Here is a 26,179-nt window from a genome sequence, read left to right as displayed (position 1 = left end):
TCAGACTGTGGCTCTCAATCGAGATCTCTCTATATCCCGTTCCTCATTCAGCCTCTCTGCCTGCTCAGAGAAACGAATCCGGCTGCCTCTGCGCTGATAATGATCCAGCTGGCCTCACGCTGAATAGCCTCTGATTAAAACCGATGAGAGAAACATGCCGACTGACCCCAGGACTCACTCACAGCCTCGCCCTTTTATTAGGGCTAGATTTGAGAGGGTACCAAGTTCTGTCTGTGGTTCTCTCACAATTTTCTTTCAGCCTTTTGCTGTCACCGTGATGTTTCTCAGGGATTTGTGGCACTTTTTGGCACACTGTACAATGCTGTGACTCAGTAGATGGAATTTGTGGGTTTTGCATGTAAAGTATGAGATCATGCTTGTCAGCTTTAGCTGGAAGGCTACAGTTGAGACTGATCTGGGACCTGGTATATTCCGAATCCTCAACAGAACATAGGAAACCAGATTCAAAGATTTTAATGAATAGTCTGTAGTTGATGGCACTTAACATATGCATGAAAATGAGCAATACTGGCTTGGCTGACAGGCTTGTGCTTCAGTAAATTTTAGTGGGCTGTCAGATTCACTTGGTAGGGGTTTGTTAAGTCAACCCAACATTGTTGAGTAAAAATTCACATGTATCCAACTGATTTCCTTTTATGTAAGGTTTTGCAGGTTGTACCCACCCTCTGTGTATTGTCCTTCACTCTGGCCTGTCTTGCCTTGTGTATGTATTTCCCTCCTAGCCTTTGTTTAATCATCTCATTGGCTGTCAGGGCAAGTTACCATGTGTTCTGCTGCTGAGCATGTTTCTACAGTTAAGTAGAACAGTAAGAACTTTCTGCATGCAGATGTGGCATTCTAGTACATGGCCACATGCGAAAAAGCCTTCTAGTTTTGCAACTACATGCACTATAGGGATTCTAGAACACAACTACCATAAGACATTCTAGAACACAACAACATGCACATTAGGCATTCTAGAACACAACTGCATGCACTATAGGGATTCTAGAACACAACTACCATAAGACATTCTAGAACACAATAACATGCACATTAGGCATTCTAGAACACAACTGCATGCACTATAGGGATTCTAGAACACAACTACCATAAGACATTCTAGAACACAATAACATGCACATTAGGCATTCTTGAACACAGCCACATGTAAATTAGTCATTCTAGTACAAAACTACATGCAAGCATTCTAGTACACGACTACATGCAAGACAGGCATTCTATTACACAACTGCATGCAGATTTGGCATTCTAGTATATGGCCACATACGAATGAAGCCTTCTAGTTTACAATTACATGCAATATAGGGATTCTAGGACATGGCTCATGCTGGAACATTCTGGAACACAGCTATGTGCAAATAAGACACTCTAGAACACAACCAAATGCAAACGAGTCATTCTAGAACAAGAATCATTCAAATCCAATTTCTTTCAAAGGTTCTTCTTTCTAACAGATGATTTCTTTTGGTTTATGGAACCAAAAATGGTTCTTCTGTGGCATTGCTCAGTGAACCCTTTGTAGCTCTTTAATGTTTAAGAGTGTTCCTTCTGAAGAACTACTTACCTGTTTATACCATCATATAGTAACTAACTATACATATTGATAATAACAACATTATAATTACTGATCACAACACTAAAGTCATTCAGTTAATTTTAATTCATATAATAAAACACTACAAACAACAGACCCCCAAAAAACACTACAAAAAAACTACAAAAAAAAACCAAAACAACATGTAAGCAAACTGTTCTACCTGCCGCCATTGTAGTATCAGGAGTCCATTTGTAGGCTGATGTGCAAATATGAGGGTGTGTGTTAACCTTTTAAAATTCCTGACCAAAAAGAACACAGGAGGAACACCACTGAGTACAGTGTGGTGTGGTGCCCCTGTCTCCTCTGAAGATACCTCATACCATTAATAAATAATAATCATAACAATACTAATAAAGGTCATAATCATTTATATTGTAGACACTGAAATGTGTGAATTCACTACACTACACTGTACATTATCAGTTAGTTGTTCTCCAGGATAAGAGTCAGGCAGTGTTATTGGGATCAGTAATAACAGTAGTTATTATTATTAGTTAACAGGTGTAGTTAGTAAGTAGTTCTGTATAGTTCTATATAGTTTACTATTAGCTCCTGAGTAATGAACCAGAATTGCTCCGTAGTTAATAGTAGTGATGCAGGTGTTAATACAGCACTATTCCTTTGGTTCTGCTTCGTCCTTGCATAGTTACCTATTAACCCCTTAACACAGAAGGGCTTATTACACACTAAGCCATATTAGTCATTAACTACAGGGTATTCTGTGCAATTCTGTACTGGTGTAGTGGCTATTCTTTGGTAATAGATATTTGTAATAACACTTTCGGTCTGCCGGTGGTCCAACAGTTTCCAGGGGGCTAAGTGTAAAACTGTATTATGAAGGTCTACCTAACATTTTTAAATCCAATTATTTATTTATTTTTTGTGTAAACAACACTAGAAAAACTGGTCTCAGGTCAGTATCAGCGTTACTCAGCTAATCTCTCAACACAGCTTCCACCAACATCTGCTGTTTTCATGTGGTGTGAAGTAGCCTTCTAGTGAGGATCTAGTTTATTTAATGACTGTCCAAGACAGAACTGAACAAAAATTATAATTGTCTCCTGATTTGGCATGGTAGTATCTGCAGTGCTTTAATCAAGTATGAACTTACAATACAAGTGTGATGTGTTTCTACTGCATAAGTACATTTGTGAAGACAATCAACCTCTCATTTAGTTCCAGTCATTTCTGTATGAAGGGTTAATTTCCTTCTGATCTGTCAGTTTAGCTCTGCTGTTTCTTACACCACTTTTGAACTTTAGTATTTTCTTTAATACCAAAATGGTCCAGAAACAGAGAAATCACTGGATGTACTAAGACATTCACGCTGCAGTTTTCTGAGTTTCTCGGTACTTGGGGAGTTTGCTTGACCTGATACTTTTCTTCTCAGGTTATGCCTTTTACTTGTACTTGTACCTTTACTTGACTTTTGTGAGTTAGTAGTGAGAGAACACCACACTGGGAACATGGCCAATGGTGTATAATCACATGAATACATGAATGTCCCTATTAAAGATAGGAGTAAGTAAGGAGTCCCGTATTGTCCCTTACTGTATGATGAGTTTCTGTAATGCGTCAAGTCCCTTACTGTCCCACTCAGCAAGATGGACCCCTGAACATCTTTCTTAGTATAATAAGCCCCTGAATGTCCCTCTCAGTATGATGAGTTCTTGAATGTCCCTCTTACTATAATAAGTTCCTGAATTTCACTCTCACTATAATGGGTCCCTGAATGTCTCAATCACTATGACGAGTCCTTGAATGTCTATCGCAGTATGATGAGTCCGTAAATGTCCCTCTCAGTATGACAAGTCCCTGAATGTCCCTCTCCCTATGGCGAGTTCCTGAATGTCTCCATCAGTATGACGAGTCCCTAAATGTCTCTCTCAGTATGAAAAGTCCCTAAATGTCCCTCTCAGTATGATGAGTCCCTGAATGTCCCTCTCAGTATGACAAGTCCTTGAATGTCCCTCTCCCTATGGCGAGTTCCTGAATGTCTCTCGCAGTATGAGTTCCTGAATGTCCCTCTCACTATGATGAGTCCCTGAATGTCTCCATCAGTATAACGAGTCCCTAAATGTCCCTCCCAGTATGATAAGTCCCTAAATGTCCCTCTCAGTATGATGAGTCCCTGAATGTCCCTGTCAGTATGACTAGTCTGTGAATGTTCCTCTCAGTATGACGAGTCCATGAATGTCTCTCACAGTAGGAGTTAAGGCCTTATGCACTCACACACGGGCAAAACCGTTGAGAAGCCATATTTCACATGTGCAAAAAGCATTTTGACGTTCGGTTCGCACTTTGAAGCAAATTCACTTTCTGGATGTGTGATTATGACACAGCTAATGGCAAAGTGCAGGTTTCTCAGAAGAAAGTGACATGTCTCACTGCCCCTCCCGCTACCCCCTTTACCAATGAATACTGATTGCCTGCACATGCACATCCCCTATAATGGAGTGATATGTGATAATTAAGTTTCTCAGATGTGAGACTGGAGAGTAGATGAGATGACCTGAAGTCCCAGCTGCCGCACAGGTGTTTAGGAAGAAATCTGGCATGAGCTCCAGAAGATTATGTCGAGATTATTTTAGCTGTCAGAGAGAGCTAGAGACGGAGAGTGTCTGTCAGACACAGAGCGAGAGAGATATGAAAAAGAAATACATTCAAACGAGTGCAACGCAGTTCGAGGGGGAAAATATGGCTGTGGCTCAATAATAAAGTGGAAAAAATGTGGTAATAAAACTGAACAGAGGCGACAGTAATCTCTGAGTGTGAGTGTGTGTGTGCAAATGTGCATGTATTAATCTGGCTCTCTAGCACTAATCACAGCTTATAGTGCAACATCAGTAGGAAAATATGTCAAAATGTCACGCACATCACTACCTAACACCTATGAGAGTGTGTATGTGGGTTTATTATCTTACAATGTATCAGTAGTTCTGACAGCTCAGTGTGAGGTGTTGCATTTCTGGGTCAGAATGACCGGAGCTGTACTCTAAAGCTTTCACCTGACCTAACATATCATCTGTGTGGGGCATAACCAGAGAACAGGAATTGTATAATTTTTTGAATATGTTCTATTTTTTAACCCGCTGGCTTGAGCATCTTTTTAGGTTTGAGAATTTTGGTTGTTTTGTGTGTTTGTATGGGGTCTATCTGCTCATTCATTCATTTTTAAACCATTTCAAACCAAAGAAACTTCAAATGTCAGAATTAGAACCAAAGAGGCTTGGCTTTTGAAAGGGGGTAAGGGCTCAGTGACCTAAACAGATTCTAAAGGGATGCTGAGTTGGCTTTTTTCTTGCTGAGCTGGTAAGATATTTTATACTTTATGACTAGCCTCAAATTTGAAGGTTCCTCAGACCAGCACAGCACATTCACAAACACAATTCTTTAAGGTACTTCTTAAGGGAAAGAAAGAGGGGTCATCATTTCAAAATAACCTTTTTGGCACCTTGATTTTTGAGGGTATATGGATTAGACAGATGTATAAGGTATACTGTAGATGTGTCTGCCAAGTGTGATGCCAAGGATGCACACCTATTAAATGTAAGATTGACATTACCTCTCCCTGTAAGGACAGAGCCTGTCAAGATACTGTCTACCTCTCTCCTTCTCTCTCTCTCTCTCACACACACACACACACACACTCTCTCGTGTAATTGTAATTCCAGCTGGTCCTTTTGTTCTGTGATGACCAACACTGGCTGAATGCACTGAGGGGGAGAGCAAGAGAGAGAGAGAGAGAGACAGGGAGAGAGAGAGCTTGAAAAAAAGAGGTCAACAAGGACAAAGCAGAATAAACAGTCATTATTCTTCTTCATTCTTCTTTTGTGTGTGTGTGTGTGTGTGTGTGCTATGTCTTAGTTTTGTAACTGTTTTTAACCAGTTCCACATCAGATTACACTCAGCTTTCTCTCTATGAGTCTGTGGCTGCATCAAATAGCTAGAACAGAGATTTCTTTCCTGACTGCTTTCTTTGATCCTGACTGATCTTCAGCTCATTAACCCTTTTAAGTGAGCTCTAGCTGTCTGTGACTGTCTGAGTGGTTCTAGAATGTGACCGTTACTTAGCACCTCAACTGTATGTCTTCTGTAGAATGATGTGGGGAATTAACAGGCAGTAACTATGTGGACCAGATCATGAAAACTGAGGTGTTTTTAATTATGAAAGGCAATGAATACACATTTTTATAAAGTATTCACACTTCATGTCTGTGCGTCTTGTACTTAGTGGATCTGACCGATATAAAAAGTTTGAAATGATAATTGTAAAGATATCTGCAATGCAAAGTTTGCCCTGTTTGCCTTGTCTCGCAGCAATAAACTGATTTTCCACCTTAAATCAGCACCACAGGTTTGCTGCCTATTGCTTCTGTTTTCCGTGCTGTTTTAGCATATCATAAGGGAAACACACCACTTAAGGGTATCTATGATGTTGAGCACAGGTGTTCTGGGGGGAAGCAGGTCAGATGAACCTGTTATAAAGGTTATGGCTGATCAGGGTGTTGATCAATTTGAACACATAATTCTGTTGTTCTTTATCATTTTTAAACCATATGGGCCTCATGAAAAGGGACTCAAATACACATTATGCACAAACCTTTGGTTTTGACCAAAGGCCTGTTTATGGTTCAAATCTGAATACAGACACAGACATGTTGAATACTGAACAGATGCAGATAATGGTATTGTGTTGCACTTCTAATACACACACATATACAAGAATGGTAGATGGTGTTTGGATCAAAAGCATTAGAAATCCATGCATGACTGTCAAACATGTCTGCATGTGTATATGCTATGTGGAAAAGCTAGTCTCACCATTTCAGGCTCTCGGGGGGTGGGTGACCAACAGCCCACCCCCCTTAACACACATGCAGACACACTCACAGCTTTATGCTACTGTTCGCTTTTACTCAGCGTGACACCCACTCTCAGGTCTCACGTCCTTTCATGTCCCTCAGGGAACATGCGCTGCCTGAATGGGTTCCATTTTCACCCAGTCCCCCATTCGTTTGATCTCCCTGCACTCTGTCTAATCTATCCGGATTTCCCTCTTTTCTCTTCTCATCCCTCACCTCTTTCCTTCCACACTGTTGAACAGAAAGATGGGCCATGGGTACGGCATTTCCAATCTTGTAAAACAACTGACCTATCCATGCTTCACCCACAAATACGTTGTTGGTGGGACACGCTTTACATGGAATAGAATACTTTATCTGGTTTAACATTTTCAACTAAGCTCTTTGTGTTGCAGGCATAAATATATAAATCAATTTAATTATTGGCACATTGACGTTAGCTCAAAGCACCAGCTTCTCCTGTCTGAATTTAATATAATGCATATGTAGCATTAACTTCAGCCATGTAACAGTAGCTAGATGTATAGGCTGTGATGGTGCAGTTTTTCTCAGTTGCTTCGGTGCATTGCTCAGATCAGAATTTAATTTCTCAAAATCACTTAGCTTTCAGGTGAATCAATACTTTTACTGATGAAGGGGAATGTTTATATCAACCAATGATCAACCAGTTTTCATTTCATGAACCTTCGATTGGCAAGCATGTACCGAATACTATACAGTCATACAATTTCAGACAATGGAGGACAAAGAAAGAAATGACCAGCCAGAAAGAAGCGTAGGATATGTTGTGGAAGGGAAAGGCAGTAAGACAGAGGAAGAGGTAGAAGAGGACAATTATGTAAACATGTTCCTGATGTTATAGGGCCACAATTGTGGATTATGTTATCAGTCATGGCCATATAATGGCAGATGCTGATCAACGAGTGCAGCCAAAAGTTGAGAGAACAGCTGTGTCCCCAATAATTCAAACATTCTCAATAATACAACAATGTACTCTGTACTGTAGTACATTATACACTTGTGTATGCTGCCACTGCTGCTGAAAGAACACTGCACTATAACATGCACCCACATGTTCTTTCTTGTACTACTGTGAGGGATTATACATCACCTACATTTTTCATTCACCTTTACACCTGTAATGTGACGTGACAATAAAGGTGATTTGAATCTTGGGTCTGCAATATTACCTCACAGGGGTGGCAGATTCCCCTTTTCACATCTCAACAGGAGTAGGCTATCTGTGCCTAGCTAATAATGCTGTTAGACCAAGGGAGATAAGGAGAAGACAGCAATATCTTTAAAACATCCAGCTAGTCAGCATCTCAACTGAAAAAACATTATAGGGCCAACAGCACCTCCTCACCTTCCTAGATACACTCTACAGGGATCTCATGATGCTTATGATGTTCACAATGGTCCCTAATGACGAGAGGGCTCTGAATCGAGAAGATTTACCAAATATGTGGTAATTTGGGATAATGGTGAATCAGGCAATGGTTTGCAACCCACAACAGGATGCTGATGAAATTTCTCCCTCCCTGTTCCTTATTCCTTAACTCAGCAGAGGAGCAGAGGAGTTCTACTCTGCAGGGAGGTGGAAGGTTTATTTTCGCCAAGCACATACTCAGATGACCCTTCTGACTGCGTAGGCTAAACTTAACCTTTAACCTAACTGTAATCTTATCTTTAATCTTTACCATGGCCTAAACTTTAACCCCATAACATAACCATAGTAGAATGTGAAATTCCTACAGTTTGCAGGAGTCCATTAATCCCTTTATATCCATAATGGAGAAAGTGCTGTTTTACACTTTTTTTTTTAATCCTTCTTCAATGACTTTGACTGGGTGTAGTAGTGCCAGCACTGACCAGATGTATCATAAAATACATACGAAAAAGGGCAGCCTTGTGTATTTTTTAGTCCTAGTCATGAAAGCCTTAGCCACTAGAAAATACTTACTTCTGTAATATAATATTTGACTGATTTTCTTAGTAATCTGTGACATACGAATTTATCATTCTGATAACACTGACACACTCATTGAAATAAATACTTAGCTTTGTGACATGAACTAAGGATTTTGAGCAAGTTATGGTCTTTTGTTGGTAATCCATTGTGTGCTGCTGTTTGTATGAATGACTGTTGTTCAAATGTTCATGTTGAAAAATTGTGAATTATAACTGGAAAAACTTTATGCTTAGCAAATTAATCTTATGTTTGTCCCTTTAAACCTTACATGACAATATCTGCCTGGCCTACTTATAAATGAAGGCTCTACAGAGGGTTCTTTGAGAGATTACAGGACCATTTTTGGTAGTAGTGATGTATAAGTGTGACAAACCTTTTAAAGGTTTAAAGGACCGTCACTTAATGTACAGATTCTTTGTTAATTTAACAATTCCACACATATCTAATACACACGTTGCCTCATTCACCAACTGTTCTTTAATAGACATTTAACAATGTTTTCTTATTTGTTCAGTTTATGAAGACAATGGGATCCACTATGATAAGAACACATGTGTTTAAGAACACATCAGGAATCTGACGTAGACTTTTAGTTAGGACTATTCTTATGAACAGATTTCAGCAAATTCTTAGGAAGACACTGGTGAATGATGAATGGTTCTTCATAAAACCACTTGTTGTTGTTTTTTTAAATCTAAAAACCTGATCATAAACATGCTTAGAAAAAATATAAAATATACCAAAAATACCTCATGCCCTGTAATGCACAACATCAAATAGCATACCAGGCTGGGTTAAGCCCCTGTGATCAGTGCTGTCTGGTGTTTATGTTTGCCATCGTCATCCGGGTAAATATTAAATTAGATTATGTGAATTCAATTAAATAAGCCGGAATGTCCTGGGCCACATCAGATGTTATCGAATAGCTCTTCATGCCAAACCGGTTGAGGTTTGAGAGGAATGCTAAAACATTCCAGAGTTCAGATATTGTCAATCAAGGTTTTTTATTATGCTACACCGTCTTAGTCAGCCAATTAGTGCATTAATAATCATAATAACTGGTTCCATTATTGGCCCAAATGGCAGTTTTGAAGGACTAGGGTCCTAGATGTTGCATTAAAAACCTGGTCTGGTAGCAATGCCACGTTTTGCCACGACTTCTTGACCAGTGTGCATATCTCAGCTGAAAATCTCTACAGCAGCAGACCACGTTATGTCAGATGTAATTGCATGAAAAATTAATGATATGATTATGAATTGATGTTGAAGGGTAATCTAATTTGTCTGTGTGTGTCTGTCTTATCGCATTAGTAATAGCTTATCTGAAACATTAGTTACAGCATATTTCATAATATCACACAATGAGACTTTAGGTATCAGAATCCACAGACTACTGCAGAGCTCCTTCCTTAAAGACTAGTGTTTTATTCTCAATGAAAAGGGATATACCCAGCTTTTCAGCTTAAAAGAAACAAGAAGCTTTGTCGTCTCAAACTCTCGTTTTCTTCCCCTCTCTCTCTCTCTCTCTCTCTCTCTCATACACACACACACACACACACACACACACACACACACACACTTCTAGTCCGTTATGAATTAGCATGAAAATGACAAATGTTATTTTCCTGCAGGTGAAAGGCCTTGTTTGATCTGGGTTTAGCAAATAGGTCAGCGTCTTTTGTGGATGGTGAAATGTAATTTACAGAGTAGAACCCACACCCCCCTAACAGGGAGAGGTTTATTGACAGTCAGATTGAGTGTATTTTGTGAGTGTGTGTGTGTGAGAGAGAGAAAGAGAGTGTAAGTGTGTGAGAGTGTGACTGTGTGTGCATGTGTTTCAGGGGCTTGTATTGAGTGAATGGATTTTTCTGTGTTCTTGTTCACCCCCTGAGGATTCAGATAGAAGGCTGTGTGATCAGGGGGAGAGCTGAACTGGTCTTAGAAGGTCACATATGCTTCTCTTAAAGCACACATACACACAAACAGACATACATACACAGGGTGACCACATTTCGATTTCCCAAAATAAAGATAAATAAAAGTATGTCTGGTCACCCTAATACACACGATATGTGTAAATGTTTGGACACACCCCTTCTAGCCCCTTGCAAATAGAATACGACTATTTTGAGCAGATCAACTTGAACCTATTGCCACAATGACAGATGTGCACTAGGGGGTATAAAGCCCCCCACCACTGAGCTGTAGAGCAGTGGAACTATGTTCTCTGGAATGATGGTGCTCCATCCAATACTTTTGGGATGAGATGATTTAGGGAGTTGGGAGTGAGGTGTGTTGGTGATCATCTAACATCCTGACCTCACTAATGTTCTTGTTGCTTAATGCAATCAAAGTCCCCCAGCAATGCTCCAAAATCTAATAGAAAGCCTTCCCCTAAAAGTACAGACTTCAACAAAGGATGAACTTTTTTCAATATTCTTTATTTTAAAAGAAACAATGAATGAGCAGTCCCAATACTTTTGTTAACATACCCTGTTTCCACTTTCCTTGTCTTGTTGTGACACAGCAAGCTTACCCTGGAGCTGTAAGTACTGTGATGCCTTCCATGTTTTATGAAAGCAGCAATTCACAACCCTCTTGCTAGGTGTTTGAGCAGCTTCTTCTAGCAGCAACAGGTTAGGTTGAATTGCCAAAACAGCACCCTTGCTAGCTAGCTGACTACTTACTTGGATGGTTTGTTTGGGTAGCACTTTGTCCGGAACAACTTACTATCTAACTTTCTATGGTCATCCTACTTACAGGAGTAGCAGCTAATTCCTGAGGCCTTGACTACAACAAGGCCAGTGCCGTAGCAAAAGCTAGCTACACCTTAATTAGCTGGCAGCAGCTGACCTATCTAACTACATCTTGTAGGGCTATGGCTAGTTTTCTAGATGGCTGTGAAAAATTAATATGTAATATAGATTCATGACTCATAGCACTGCAGTTAGGCTCCAACCAGGTGACTCCAGGTGAAGGTTGCTCTCTTTTATGTATCCATTTCTTACACACCTAAGAGAAGTCATGCCAGTTTGGCAGGAGATCTCCATTATGCTACTTCAAGGTCTGCCCAGTTCAAAGGTCTGTCTGGCATGGCTCCAACCATGACAGCCTCACTGTCTCTCCATGAACACACATTCTCTCCTTTTTTTTCACCTGTCAGGCTAGGCAGTTACATGGCATTCCATGTTGACTGATGACATCACCTTAATTCCCCCAAGCTTGATGTTTCAGATATGGCAACATTTTGTCTGGAACCTATTCTACGCAAACACATTATGGTGGGAGTCACACATTGGTTTTTGGCAGTCCTAGTTCTCTGGAGACATTACTCTGGAGACATTTCTCATATCTCATTTTTGATATGCCCTTGGGATCCCTTGCCCAAGGAAATTGATACAATCAACACCTCTCTGTTAGACTAGGGGAGCAGCTTGGCATCAATATGGAATCACTGGGAGATAGCTTAGGCTGGTGGCCTTGGAACAAACATCAATCAAATGGAGCTGCATGCTGCTCATCTGGCACTTCAGGGGAGTGGCAGCTGCACCTGCAGATGAATTAGTACAGGGCATGGTTTCGGTGCATTTATTTGCCAGTGGAAGCTCAACATACCACCCTCTCCCTATCAAACCCCCTCCTTGGCCTCCTTGACGCATGATTGGCTAGACCAGCTGCGGTGCACTTTCCTTTGTGTATTTTATCCTGAAATTATTATTCAGAATTCACAGTGGCACTGTGCTCCACTAGTGGACTGCCTCTTATGGTGTTCTTTCTTGAGGTCACCATGGTCGCTCCCATCCAAGAAATGGGATCCATGTCTGGATTCCTTTGAGTTACAGCTGTGGAAAGAGCCATTGCTGATGAAGCAATCATTTCAAACCTTCTCAACATGCACACTCCTTGTTGAGGACGTTTATACCCACACTACATTGTTCAAAGTATTCACTTGCCTGCCTTTGCATGCATGTGGACATTCCATTCTTAATCCATAGGGTTTAATATGATGTCAGGCCACCCTTTGCAGCTATAACAGCTTTGACTCTTCTGTGAAGGCTTTCCACAAGGTTAAGGAGTCCGTTTATGGGACCTTTCTTTTAGAAGTGCATTTGTGAGGTGTTCTTAGTGTCAGTGTTTATTTTGCTGAAGAACAATATGCTTAGTGCCATCTGCTATAACTGATTCTGAGATAACAGCTGTGTTTTAAAGTCTTTCTCGACCGCTATGTCATAGAGGACTGTTGCAAAGGACACTTCGATAAAGCCCACAAGTTTCCCGCAGCAATTACAAGACACGGGTACTTTTCCTGGTTATGTCACCATTCAGTTTTTGTTAGACTATTACATTTGTGTGACCAACAGGCTACTACAAAGTTTTCATAGAAAAGTCCTACCAAGGACCTGCCCTTTTTCAAACTTTTGAACACAGCTAATATGTAAATGTGATTTTTTTTTTCACGGGAATGAATGGAATCTCCTGTAAAAACACAGGTTTTACACTAGACCTCATTTCTGGGGTACGTAGGTCCTTTCATCTATTGACTGTGCTTTGTGTCACCTCTGGTGGTCATCAGCAATCATACAAAACAGTAGTTTTGAATAAGCAACTGTGGTCTTAACTGTGGTTCTAAGAGTCCTGCTGTGGTCAGTCTCTTGTGATTTGCAAGAAGATTCCTACGAGATAACTTCCGTAACTCTAAAACAAAAGACTTTATTAGACGTCAGGTTAGTTCCCAAAGGCTTTTAGCTCAATTGTCAGATATTTAGCAATAAGAAAGTTTGAGCAAAAAAGGTAATGTATGTAAAGTTCCTGCTGGTAATCCCTTACTGACACTTATCCACCTTTCTCTCTTTTTTTCTTGAGGTCAGAGATGATGCATCGAAGACACACCACCCTGCGGGAGAAAGGGCGTCGCCAGGCCATTCGGGGCCCTGCGTACATGTTTAACGAGCGTGGAACCAGTCTCACCGCAGAGGAGGAACGTTTCCTTGATGCTGCAGAATATGGAAACATCCCTGTTGTCCGCAAGATGCTCGAGGAGTCCAAAACACTCAACTTCAACTGTGTAGACTACATGGGTCAGAACGCGTTACAGCTAGCAGTCGGTAACGAGCACCTGGAAGTTACAGAGCTTCTTCTGAAGAAGGATGGGCTTGCAAGAGTTGGTGATGCTCTCCTTTTAGCTATTAGCAAAGGCTACGTACGAATCGTTGAAGCCATCTTGGCTCACCCATCATTTGCAGGAGGGCTGAGACTAACGTTAAGTCCCTTAGAGCAGGAACTTCGAGATGATGATTTTTATGCATATGATGAAGATGGAACACGCTTTTCACAAGATGTAACCCCAGTGATTCTGGCCTCACACTGTCAGGAGTATGAGATTGTGCACATCCTGCTGATGAAGGGTGCCAGGATTGAGCGGCCTCATGATTACTTCTGCAAGTGCGGCGAGTGCACGGAAAAACAGCGCCGTGATTCCTTTAGCCACTCGCGCTCCCGCATGAATGCGTACAAAGGGCTTGCCAGTGCTGCCTACCTGTCGCTGTCAAGCGAAGATCCTGTACTTACTGCTCTGGAGCTCAGTAATGAACTAGCCAGGCTCGCTAACATAGAGACAGAGTTTAAGGTAAGAGCTTATGTATATTACGTTTCTTATTTGTCATTCATACAGCTGGAAATACTGCCAAAAAAGACATGTTTTGGAAAAAATCTATATCGCTGCTGTCCAATGAAAAACATGTATCTCCATTTTTCTCCATCGTTCGAACCTTGTACCTGATCTGTACACTCTGTAAATAATTATTGATGAATAGACCAGTCGAAATTCTAAATTACTTGGAATAAACTCTTATTTTACATTGAATTCTGTCTTCCAAGTCACCTTTTTGTTCATGTTTTTAATTGGACAGCGATGATATACAAAAAAAAAACATCAAAACTATATATATGTAAATATCCAAAAATAAATGTGTGTCACACAAAATCCACTAATCAATACTGTAATACTGGTCAGGGTCAGTGTAAGGATAGACTATTCTGTCTGATTTCAATTGCTTTAAAGGTGCCTAAAAAAGACCCTACAGTTTTTCTTCAATGTCTGCTGCAATCTGCCCTATTGTTACATATATATTTGTGCCCAGGTAGGCAAATGTAGAGTTAGGAGTCATACCCAATAACTCTTATGGAGTGTAGAATTGTTTACTTGCCTGGCCAGGGAATTCTACCCCAATTTGCTACAGGTAGGGTCTGTATTGTTACTCACTATGCTACACCAACCACTACATACACCATTTGTCTAAAGAATGCATTCAGCTACTTTAAGTTGCATCCAGTGCTGACACAAATGCGCAAATGCACACACACAACTTCTCTGGTCTCTGTAGAGGAGAGAAGTATTGCCAGAGTAGGACTCTCTGGAGCAGATCAATATGAACCTGTTGGAACTGTGTTCTCTGAAATGATGCCTTCCCTGGACAGTAGAGACAGTTACTCCAACAAAAGGAGGATTACCTCTTTTTTAATACCCTTGATTTCAGAAGAAGCAATGAATGGGCAGTTGTCCCAATACTTTTGCCAAATAGTGTATCTATCATATTTACATTATATATTTATGGCATTTAGCTGACGCTCTTATCCAGAGCAACTTACAAGGTTACTCATATTACAGAGTTGGGCCAAAGTAGTGTTAGAAGTCTTGTCCAAGGACTCTTATTGGTGTAGCGCAGCACAGTCACCCAGTCTGGGAATCGAACCCCAGCCTCCCACATGGTGTGGTAGCTGACTGGCAGGTAGCAATGTTATCTGTTGCACCACACCAACCACTCATCTGTGCGGATTATTGAAAGCTTGATCTGCACTCAAGAATTCACATTATTAGTTCTCTTTTTGTGGATTTTGCTGATCAAAGCTTTTGCTTCTGGAAGTTCTCATTTGCTTTGGCTTCGCTCTTTGGCTTCTGAGTTTTGGCTAATTTTTTTACGGGTGGGTGGGTCTTTAAAGAAACTGAAATCTCAATTGGTCAAGTGATTTTGGAGTGACAGGCGCTCTGAAGCCTTGCCAGGCCCACACTGCCATCTTTAAAGCATTTTCTAACATGGCAGAACTAACAGGTTTATATACATGGCTTTTGTAAATGTGGTGTATAAATCATCTGTGCTGGATCTGCACTCAGGAAGTCATATTAAAGGGGTCGTGACCTACGCTTGTCTAATTTTTTTACCCCCAAAGTCCATTTATGACATTAATTTAGGTTCAGATACCCCAAATTCATTTATACATGATTCAATTTCAACCTTCTTGTATTCCTCAGAAGAAAATCTGTTCTAGAAGAATCTGCTCTTATTGGCTGCAGAATCAATGATATGGACAAAATGCATGTTTGGTTTATTTGCTGTTATAAACATTTATATAAATAGACATGATATATTTAAAACAATGTTAATAAAATCTGCTCCTAACACACTGCTTAGACTGCAGGCAGCAGAGAGGGCGGCTTGGGTAGAAGGCAGATGGGAGGATGGTAAAAGAGGAGGAGAGGAGAGACGAATTGACAGGAGAGGAATGGAAGGGAGAAGAGCAGAGGGGAGGGGAGGAGAAGTGAGGAATTAGGAGATGAAAAGCAGTCGTGGCAGTGATGCGTGCATATTAGGGCTCAGATGGCAGTGTGTGACTTCTCTACAGAGTTGTAAATTAAAGAGTCTCTCCTGCAGGAGCTTGTGTAATTACCCACCACTCATATCTCTACAGCTGTGTGTGTGTATACAGGGCACGCATGTGTGTCGCTGAGTCTCAGTGTGCGGGATGGGTGGGTGTCTGTTTCCAGGGTAAACTGAGGTAAAACAGTCTGGCAGTTTTACTGATGCAAAAAGGAACACACTCACTACATCTGCTTTGCCATGCATGCTGACTTTAGGTTTGTAGTTGGACTAGGGATGTTCATTTAACCCTTTGAAACCACATGTATTATATTTCTGACATATTTGAGCTCAACAACATCAGTGTGACCGTCAAATAGTTTATTCATTCTTATATATATATATAAATAATATAAATTAGTTATGTAATAAGAAATGTAATAGCATTCTATGTAATAGAATGTAATTCATTAAAAATAATGAATAAGACAATAAATGCAATTCACTGTATGCACCAGCTACATACAGAATTCTATGTTTGAAATATTAAAGGCAGATTCAATGTTTTAATTTGTCTAAATTGCAGATGAATCAAATATGATACAAAAAATACATAAATTGAAGTGTTATTAAACTCAACAGTGGCAGCTTAACACACCCCTGGAATGGAACCCATGACCCTGTGATCAATAACAATAAAATATTAGCATACTTGGTTGTAATATTCATCATTCCTGGAGTGCTGCCATAGAAGAACCACTCCATAAAGAACCGTATTTTAATAGGGATGTGTGTAGAAGTGTGAAAAACCTTAAAAAGTGTAAAGAGCCTGTACATGAAATGAAGGTTCTTTAGATCTTTAAAAGGTTATTCACACATCCCTGATACAAACATGGTTCTTTATGGAACCAAGAGTTTTTCTATGACATCACCCAGAGAACCCTTTGGAGCATATTTAAGAGAGTAGTGTGTTGTTCTCCTAATGGACCAGCATGGAATGTCTGTTAATGGTAGAAGCAGGTAGGACTCCTAGGTGTGAACACAAATTCCCAAATGTGTCATGAGCACCTACAGACCTGTAAATGTGCCCGTTTCCCTCTGAGTCATAACGGGCCTGTTTCCAGATCTCAAAGGTTCTTAAAGGTTTAACAGGATATGATGGAGATATCATATCACAGAGCTTGGCTTTACTTGGAAATTTGCCCTGCTAAGCAGATGCCACAGAGATGAATGGACACCATCACTATTCACTGGATCCAGCAATAATTAATATGTCTGTGCTCAGTTGTCATTCAGGGGGGAGATATGATGTTCTAAAAGATATTTTAATTGTTTTTTTTTTGTGTGTTAAATGGGCCATGGGCTAATTAGCTCATGAGTTATTTATTTATTTTGTATTTTAGTAACCTGTGTTTTCCTTTTTTTCCAGTGTTCCAGTGTTTTCCAGCCAGTTAGTTAGCTTTCTCCTTGTTTAGCCTCAAACCTTTTTTCATTATTGCTGTGTTTTTTTCTTTGTTAAGACAAAGAAAATATTGTTGTACTTCTATAAAATATGTTCGCTATTGTTCTATTTCTATAAAAAACACAGTATTGTTGAGGTTGTCCATTTCTAAACAGCAATAATGTAATTCTTCATACTGTGTGTACATTTTTGTTTCCTCCTTAAATCCTCTGCATAAGGATTATTAAAGTGGCTACAACCAATAACACCTACCTAAGATTCAAATTTACTCACTTATGTAAGCAAGAGCTATGAGTAAATGTATCTACAAAAATTCAATTCAATTTTAAATGCAGAAATTCAGTTTATCTGCTGCTGCCCACCCGTTTGCCCCACCATGTTAGAAAAGCTTCAAAGATGGCAGCATGAACGTGTATTGGTTTTAGATGCAGTTTCAGAGTGCCTGTCACTTAAAAGTTACAAGTTGAACGCCTTCTTCTAAGACCCACCCACCTGTAAAAATGAGCCAAAACCCGAAGCAGAAGCAGAAGCAGAAGCAAACGAGAGCTTTCAGAAGTAAAAGCTTCAGTCAGCAAATTCCACAAAAAGAGAACAAATGAAACCACAGTATAACCCAGAATCAGTATCAGATAACTGTAATATTAAGAGTAATGAAGTAGTCTTTGAAGTGTATATATTTGCTGTATTTTTACACATTTTGCATTCCCAACATACATTTCTGATTCTTAACATTCTGCTTACAGATTTTCTGATTTTGTGTAAAATATTTAGCTCTAAATTAACTTCTTTGCACCTGAGAACATTATGTTTAGAGAGCCATTTATCTAAACAGCTAGCAACGACTTACTTACTAAAACACCACTATTAAAATAAATATTTATTAAATCTGTATTATTTACTCAAATAAAATGATTACAGTAAGTACTGATTTTATGGATGTCAGTGTGTTCGTATAATCATTTCCAGAGCTTTTCTTGAGAAACGCAGAATTATTTGTAATCATTGTCTAATTTGATTTTTGATTAGTTTGATTAATCAGTGCTTCATTAGGTGTAATCAGGAAAGCTGCTGGTGGTGTACATGAACATGCAGTTTCTGGAGGCATTGATGAAAAATCTGAAACTACACCTTTGTTCTTTGTTCTTCCAATGTGCTCTATTGTGAAGGTTACTTTTAAATGGTGTTTATATGGAGTTTCAGAACATTACAATCACCCCTGGTTTGGAATGAACTCTGCCCATTATATCAGCTCCGCTGACCATATAGGAGCACTTTGTATTTCTATAATTACAGGCTGTGGTCCATGTGGTTTCTCTGCATACTCTCTTATTCTCCTTTCACCCTATTCTTCTGTGGTTAGGATCCCACTGCACCAGGTGGTGTAGTTAGTGTAGCACTGGTTTTAATGGATTAGACACAGCAGTGTTGCTGGAGTTTTTAAACACTGTGTCTATTCACTGTCCTCTTTATTAGACACTTCTATCTAGTTGGTCCTCCTTGTAGATGTAAAGTAAAAAACAGATGCTCAGTTTGTGTTGGTCATCCTCTAGTCTAGATATGCCTGAATGATGGACTATTTTATCTATCTATCTATCTATCTATCTATCTATCTATCTATAAAATGTTGTGTTGGATATTAGAAAAAAAACAATAATACTGATCCAATCCTGTTTGAGCTTGATATCCTGCTTTTAGATACTGATCTTAAGTAAAAACTTTAAAATAAATTTTAAAGAACAAATATCAGTATTAGAAAATACTAGAAAAAAAAATAGAAAAAGTGTTGGTGTGCCATCTCTAATCACAGAGTGCTGCACAAATGTGGTTGTTTTTTAAAGCAGTCTAGGCAAAGAGCTTCGGATAATACTGCTGTCCTCAGTGACTTCAATACTGTTCCAGAGGGCAGCATCAGTGCTGTTGCCAATGACGATGAAGCTGGTTGCTGTGGGCGACATGTGTCCTGGAGTTCTGTGGGCTCCGCTGAAGGAATGCCCCGGTTTAACACTCACGTCCAGACCTGATGATTGAATAAGACTGGTTAAGGCTTACGGGGATATTCTGAAGTAGTCTCATTATTCTTCCTAGATGAGCGTTGAGAGTTCTTTACTGGTAGGGATTCTGATGTATCCCATATAGCTCATCCATGAAAGTGTCTGCCAAAGGCCATAAATACTAATGAAAATGTAAAGCAAGAAAACCTTCATACGCATCTTTAAAGCAATTACTGAGATAGCTGGAATCAAAACAACAAAATGAGGGCATCTGAAGGAGAAGGAAAAGTAACATTCATCTGAGGAAAACAGAACCAGTGGCATGATCATTTGAGTGTGGTTAGTTCTGTCTGCTAAAGTAAAGATAATGTCTGATTTGTCACAATAATAATTTGCCAGAACAAAAAGCCATTTATATACAGACATGTGAACAAAGTTAGGAACAGCCAGAGAAAACCTTTGTCATGTTTTAACATGTGGACATTTGATCTTCATGTTACCACTATTGATGTGATATAAGTAAACAAGTAAATAAGAATGTAAACAAACAAAACCAAAGAAATGTCTGTTATTTAAATTATTTGTAAAATATAATTAATAGACATTTTCCTGAGAGAAATAAGTAGCTGGTGTTTCCTGTTTGGCTGGAATCTACCAGTCTCTGATTGTTCCAGAAGTCCTGCTCTTTGTCTAGGTGTTTTCTAGCACAGTTCAGTCTTCTGCTGATGTTTTTGACAGCAAGGGTTTCCTCTTTGCTCACCACCCATAAAACATAACTTGTGCATTGTCTTTCTGATGGTAGATGCTGTACTTTAACTTCAACCGTGGTGAGAGCTACCTGTAGGTCCCATAATGGCATTTGAAGATTGCTGGAGACTCCATTGCTCATCTTGTGGTCTGCTCTTGGGCTGAACTTGCTAGGACAGCCTGACCTAACCATGTTGGCAGTTGTTGCAGTTGTAAATGATTTTGCAGACAGTGAAAAAGCTTATTTTGTAATTGTTCTGAGATCTTTTGCATTCTATTTGCATACTTATATGCTTGTACAATCTGCTGTACAAGCTTCTGAAAGCTCTTTGGATCTCACCATGGTGAAATCACTCCCTTTACCAATCAAGAGCAAACCAAACTAAATGCCTGAGATTTAAATAAGACAGGCTCATGTGCTGCACATGATTCAAATTTAGTAATAAATGTGAGGGTGTCCTAATATTATCCCTTTTAATATAATTGCATTTCTATTAATTAGATTTTACTATTGATTTTCTTTGGTGTGTTCCAGTTATATGACCTCCATATTGTTTAAATAAAGCTCAAATGTCTGTATGTTAAAATGTGTGGAAAAGAATGTGTATGTGTGTGTGTGCGTGTGTGTTTGTGTGTGTGTGTGTGTGTGTGTGTGTGTGTGTTATAATACTAGCAAATTGTGTGTAGAGATGTCCACACACAAACCCTTCTGTCAGACCTTATTGTGCATGGTCTTGACATTTTCATCCCCAGTAATCCATCACACTGTTGTCAATAACACCTCGCTGTTGGTGTGTTGGGGGGGCTCTGTTTTAGTCAGAGAGAAAAAGGGGTGTGGAGTATAGATTGAAAAGAATGAATGCACATCTAGAATGTTGTGTGTATATGGTAACAACCTGAAACAGAGTTATTTGCGGGATTATCAGAGAGATAACTAAGATACACTCCAGAGATAATCCAAGCCTGGTTTCAATCAGCCTATCCATGCTCCATCCACAGACATGTTCTTTCATAACAGCTGTTTTCAGGGTGGACCAGCTTTACAGTAGTCACTGCATGTGTATAGGCATCAGTAAAGTCTACCCATAACCATTCCTCTCACAGGCCAACTGCAGTCACACACAAGAGAACAATATTCACCATTTTTGTTAGACACGAAATTAACATCCGTGTTTAACTGATCCATGCAGTGAACACACACATACACACTAGTAGGCAAACACACACCGCGTCAGAGTGGTGGGCAGAGATTGTTAAGGGCCTTGCTGAAGGACCCAACAGTGGCAGCTTGCCAAACCCAGATATCAAACCCACAACCCTGTCACCAAAAGCCCAGAGCGCTAACCATTGAGCCACCACTGCCCACACTTGAAGGTGTGCATGTAGAAGCCAGGGCAGTGTAGTCCAGTTCTCCCACATGGAGCAGAGTGGCATTTGTCTTTTCTCAGTTGCTCTGCTGAAGGAGCGATTGGGTTTTTATCTGTTTTCCCACCATTTCTCAAGAGCACTCTGTCCAGGAACACAGCGCTATGGACCAGCTAAGATCAGCATGGCTCTGCATGTGTTTGTGATAACAACAACAACAATCATTTCACTCTCACAAACACACATGGTAGGTGAACTGGCTATGGTAAATTACACCTGGGTAAAAGTCAGTGGCAGTAAGTGTGTGACTGGTACCCTGTCCAGGGGTATTTCTGCCTTGTGCAGATTAATTCTGTGTATGCTTTGGACCCACTGTAACCTTGACCAGAAAGAGTTGGAAAAGATAGAACATAACAAAGCTTCTTAGCATAATGATTTATTATTTGTGAATCACTCTTCTTTACAACATTGCTTCAGTTCATTAAGATTCATGGGCATTTGTTTATGCACAGCTATCTTAAGACTGTGCCACAGCATTTCAATTGGATGGGGTCTGGACTTTGAATGGGCCGTTGCTTTTTCAGCCACTGCTAGTGTGCTTGAGATCATTGTCCTGTTGCATGACCCAATTTCAGCCAAGCTTTACCTGTTAGATATATGGTCTCACATTTGACTTTAGAAGACTTTGGTATACGGAAGAGTTAATGGTTGATTCAGTGACTGCAAGGTGCCTGGGTCCTGCGGCAAAACAAGCCCAAATCATCACCCCTCCACCACCATGCTTGACAGTTGGTATGATGTGTTTGGGCTGGTAGGCTGTGTTTAGTTTGGTTTTGGCTCTCCAAAAACGACCAAAATCTGCTTTTTATAGAGGTGGTCACACTTGCTGATGACCAGTTAATCAAGGGAATTTGATTAACAACACCTAACTGCTACTTACCTACTTTATCTAAGGACCAGATGTTTTAGTATGTCCTGATACAAACCATAGAACCATAACATTCAAAGAGGATGTACTTTGTTTTCCACATGACTGTACATACATTAAAAATACAAAAGCATAAAGTGCAACCACATGTTATTCTGTCAAGAAAAAAGAGTAAAAAGCTTTCCTAACTTTAAATGGAAGTCATTATAAAAAGATTGTATTCCAAATAATTAGTATTATTAGAATAAGTATTTCTATAGGTCCAGTCATCCTGAAATCATGACAAAATGTCAACAACTGTCAGATTTAAAATATGACAGAAATTGAAAAACTACAAAAAATGAAATGCAAGGCTTTAGTGTGACAGCAATTAGCAGTTATCAGAAAATCACAATTAAATGAACTAAATAAGGAAATAATTTAGTCTTAATAATTAATCTAAATAATGTTTGCCTGGGGGATGTCCTCAGTAATGACTGCCTCTTCCCCCCATACTGTTCTGTATTTGTGATCCTGTATGTGTGCACAATAAGTCAATAAGTAAATAAATAAAATAATGTAATGAAATTAATCACTTTTAATCATTAATCAAAACTGCTTCATTTCCATAGTACTGTATGTGCTGCATATATGCACTCATTCTACTGCCTTCTACTCAGTACTACTAGTTTGCAAGTCTAATATCCTCTGAAACGATATTGCAGAGTTTAGGAGATATATGAAAAAATAATTTTTCCACCAGTTGAGCTGTAAGTGGTCTGCAGAAAGCTGGTCTCACCTGATTGAAGTTGTCTGGACGGCCTATAGCACTTTACAGATCAGTAAGGAACGTCGGAGCTAGGATATTAATGGCTAAAGATGTAATAATCAAGACCTTGTGGACTTAAAGAGGAAGCCAGAGTAATACATGACTCTTTTCTTTCTTAGTAATGAAATAATGAGCTTCACAGCATGTTGGACATATTCCAAAAATGGATTTCACCTGATATGAAAACAAACAATGTATTTAAATGTATTTTATGTATAACATGAATGCATTGCATTGTTTGTTACCATTGGATCTCACAGCTCAGCGTGAGGGAGGCATTACTGTGCCAGAATGACCTGCCCTGCACATGCACACACACACACACACACACACACACACACACACACACATACACACACAGAGAGAGAAGCAGTACATTAGTAAAGTGAACTGCACAATGGTTAATGTACTGATTTTTGTGAGTGTGTTTGGTAGTGCAGCAGATCCGGTACTGGAAAGGTTTGTAGTTTTGAACATTAGGCTTAAAAGCATAGTAGAAAATGCAGCATCTCTGTGTGTGTCAGAGTGACCTGGATTAGACTATAAAACACACTCTACTGTTACTGAAAGCAGGTCCTGATATTTGAAATTCAAAAGCTTCTAAATACTGTGAACCTGTGGTGACATCCAAATTAGTAATCAATGAAATAATCAATAAATAAATTGCACACATTAGTGAAAGAATAGGTTGTAAAGAGCTCACTGAATTTCAGCGTAGTACTATAAGATGTCACCGTTACAACATGTCAGTTCATGAATTTTCTTCCCTTCTAGATATTTCACAATCACCTTTAAGTGATATTATTGAAAAATGGAAGCGTTTAGAAATCCCAGCATTAAGTGGCAGACAATGTAAAGATACAGAGCAGGATCGCTGAGTGCTGAGGTGCACAGTGCAGAAAAGTTTCCAGTGTTCCAAGTTCCAAACTTGCTGTTAGAGCTGCAAACTGGGGCCAACTACATATGTTTGCCTATGTATTTATGTTGGGATGTCAAAAACGCTTGTAGAAATGGTTAATGTGTAAATGTCTCAATACATATTTGTCCATATACACAATTTGTAAACTTCCAGATACTACTGTCCAGGTCAGGTCAGGATGTTGGATGATCACCACCCCACCTTACCCCCAATTCCCCAACTCATCCCAATGCTGGGGTCTTCATACTCCTCTAGCCGCACCTGGCATTAGGCATGGACCCAATAGACTGTTCCAGAGAGTTTTCTATTCTATTGGCAGTACTTCTCTATAGGGACTACACAAGCTGTTTGTATGCATTTGCACATCTGTGTCAGCATTGGATGCAAAGTAAAGTAGCTGGAAGCAGTCCTTAAAAGTAGTGTCCACAAACCTTTGGATATATAGTGTAGCTAAGCTGTTTATAATACTGACAAATTGTTACTGCCCAAATGTGAGTGCAACTACATGACAACATGACTATGCTTGTGGCTGTTTATCTGAATGGACTTTATCATCTCACTCACGTTTTCATCTTTTATGGCTGGACGGCACATTTTTCAATTTCCTCTCGAATCAGTTTTGTTTTGTTGATGTTTTTATTCCTGTTTTGCTGTTTATTGTTATTATCCAGCGTCATCCAAAGTCTTGGTTCCTCTCAAGGGTTCTTCCTCTTGATCCGAGGGAGTTTTTCCTTTGAAATTTAAATTGTCCAACCTAGGAACAGTTTTTTAAGAGAGGCATTGATAGATAGCTCCATTTCAGCAGTCTCACTCTTGCATAATAGTAATAGCATTTGTTTAGACGCACATATTGAGTGACCAGATGCTAAAGGCTTTTGGAAATGACTGGATTCTCATAGTCTTATCCTCGCAAAGTGCAAGATGAACAAGGAAGTTTTAAGACATTTTACTAGAGTGTAGACGGCTTTGTTTCACTGACTTAGATCCTTTATCTTGCAGCTCTGCTAACTAGAGAGGAACTCTAGAGTGGGAGAGATAAATGTGCAGTGTGGTGCTAAAAGCAGGGTTGAGACTTTAATCTTGTCGAAAGTTAGATAGCATAGGTTCGGTTGAGCTAATCAGATTGCACTGTGTTTAGTGGCATGGTGAAAACCCCAGACATCCTCATGGAACTACAGTTTGGTGGAACTAAGACAAGTGCTTTTAGTGCAACACTGATGGTAACACACTTTAAGGCTGAATTGAATGAGTGTGTGTGTGTGAGAGAGAGAGAGAGAGAGAGAGAGAGAGAGAGAGAGAGAGAGAGAGAGAGCTTTTTGGGATATTTTGGGAGTGTTAGCCTTGGTCATGATATTCTGACATTTTCCATCTCTCTCTTTTCCTCTTTGTGTGCTTTTTAATTCATTTACTTAAAACTCTGGGTAACTGTGCAGTACATTTAGGCCTTAAAATAATCAAATGTAACCAGTGGATTACAGTCTCTAGACTCTACATTTACCCTCTTTTATAAGTGCACCAGCCTGAAGACCAGCAGTTTTGAAAGACCCAGGTGTCTCGCTCACAGATTGAATTCATGAATTCATCTTTACCGTTGTGCATCAGGCAGCATCGTGTCATGCTTTTGCTCCAGCTTTAGCACGAGTCTAATGACTCTGGAAGCTCATTATGACATTCTTTATAAACAGAGTGCTTGGCATGCTGGTATAAGAGCTGCATGGATGGCTAGGTAGCACTTGGAGAACTTTGTAGTCTTTTAGTTGAAATTGCTTTTGCTGCCGAATGCATTAGTGTATCACATGAAGTCACCAGGTAAATCACTCCACATGTTCGGAGAGAGTGCTGGTTTTAGTGAAATGACTGTGAAAAG

The 26,179-nt window shown here is 39.6% G+C and overlaps 1 protein-coding gene across 1 annotated transcript in view; it reads left to right on the top strand.

Moving 5' to 3' along the window:
* trpc7b (transient receptor potential cation channel, subfamily C, member 7b) overlaps positions 1-26,179 on the top strand; it is an 80,510-nt gene that overhangs the window by 2,569 nt on the left and 51,762 nt on the right. The window contains exon 2 of the mRNA XM_072668638.1: positions 13,322-14,084. Coding sequence (XP_072524739.1) covers positions 13,322-14,084 — 763 coding nt within the window. The remainder of the gene's footprint in view (positions 1-13,321; positions 14,085-26,179) is intronic.

Source organism: Salminus brasiliensis, chromosome 2 (assembly GCF_030463535.1).
Source record: "Salminus brasiliensis chromosome 2, fSalBra1.hap2, whole genome shotgun sequence".
In the NCBI taxonomy this organism is placed as follows: Eukaryota; Metazoa; Chordata; class Actinopteri; order Characiformes; family Bryconidae; genus Salminus; species Salminus brasiliensis.
Note: the sequence above shows the minus strand (reverse complement) of the source record. Positions and strands in the feature narration are given on the sequence as shown.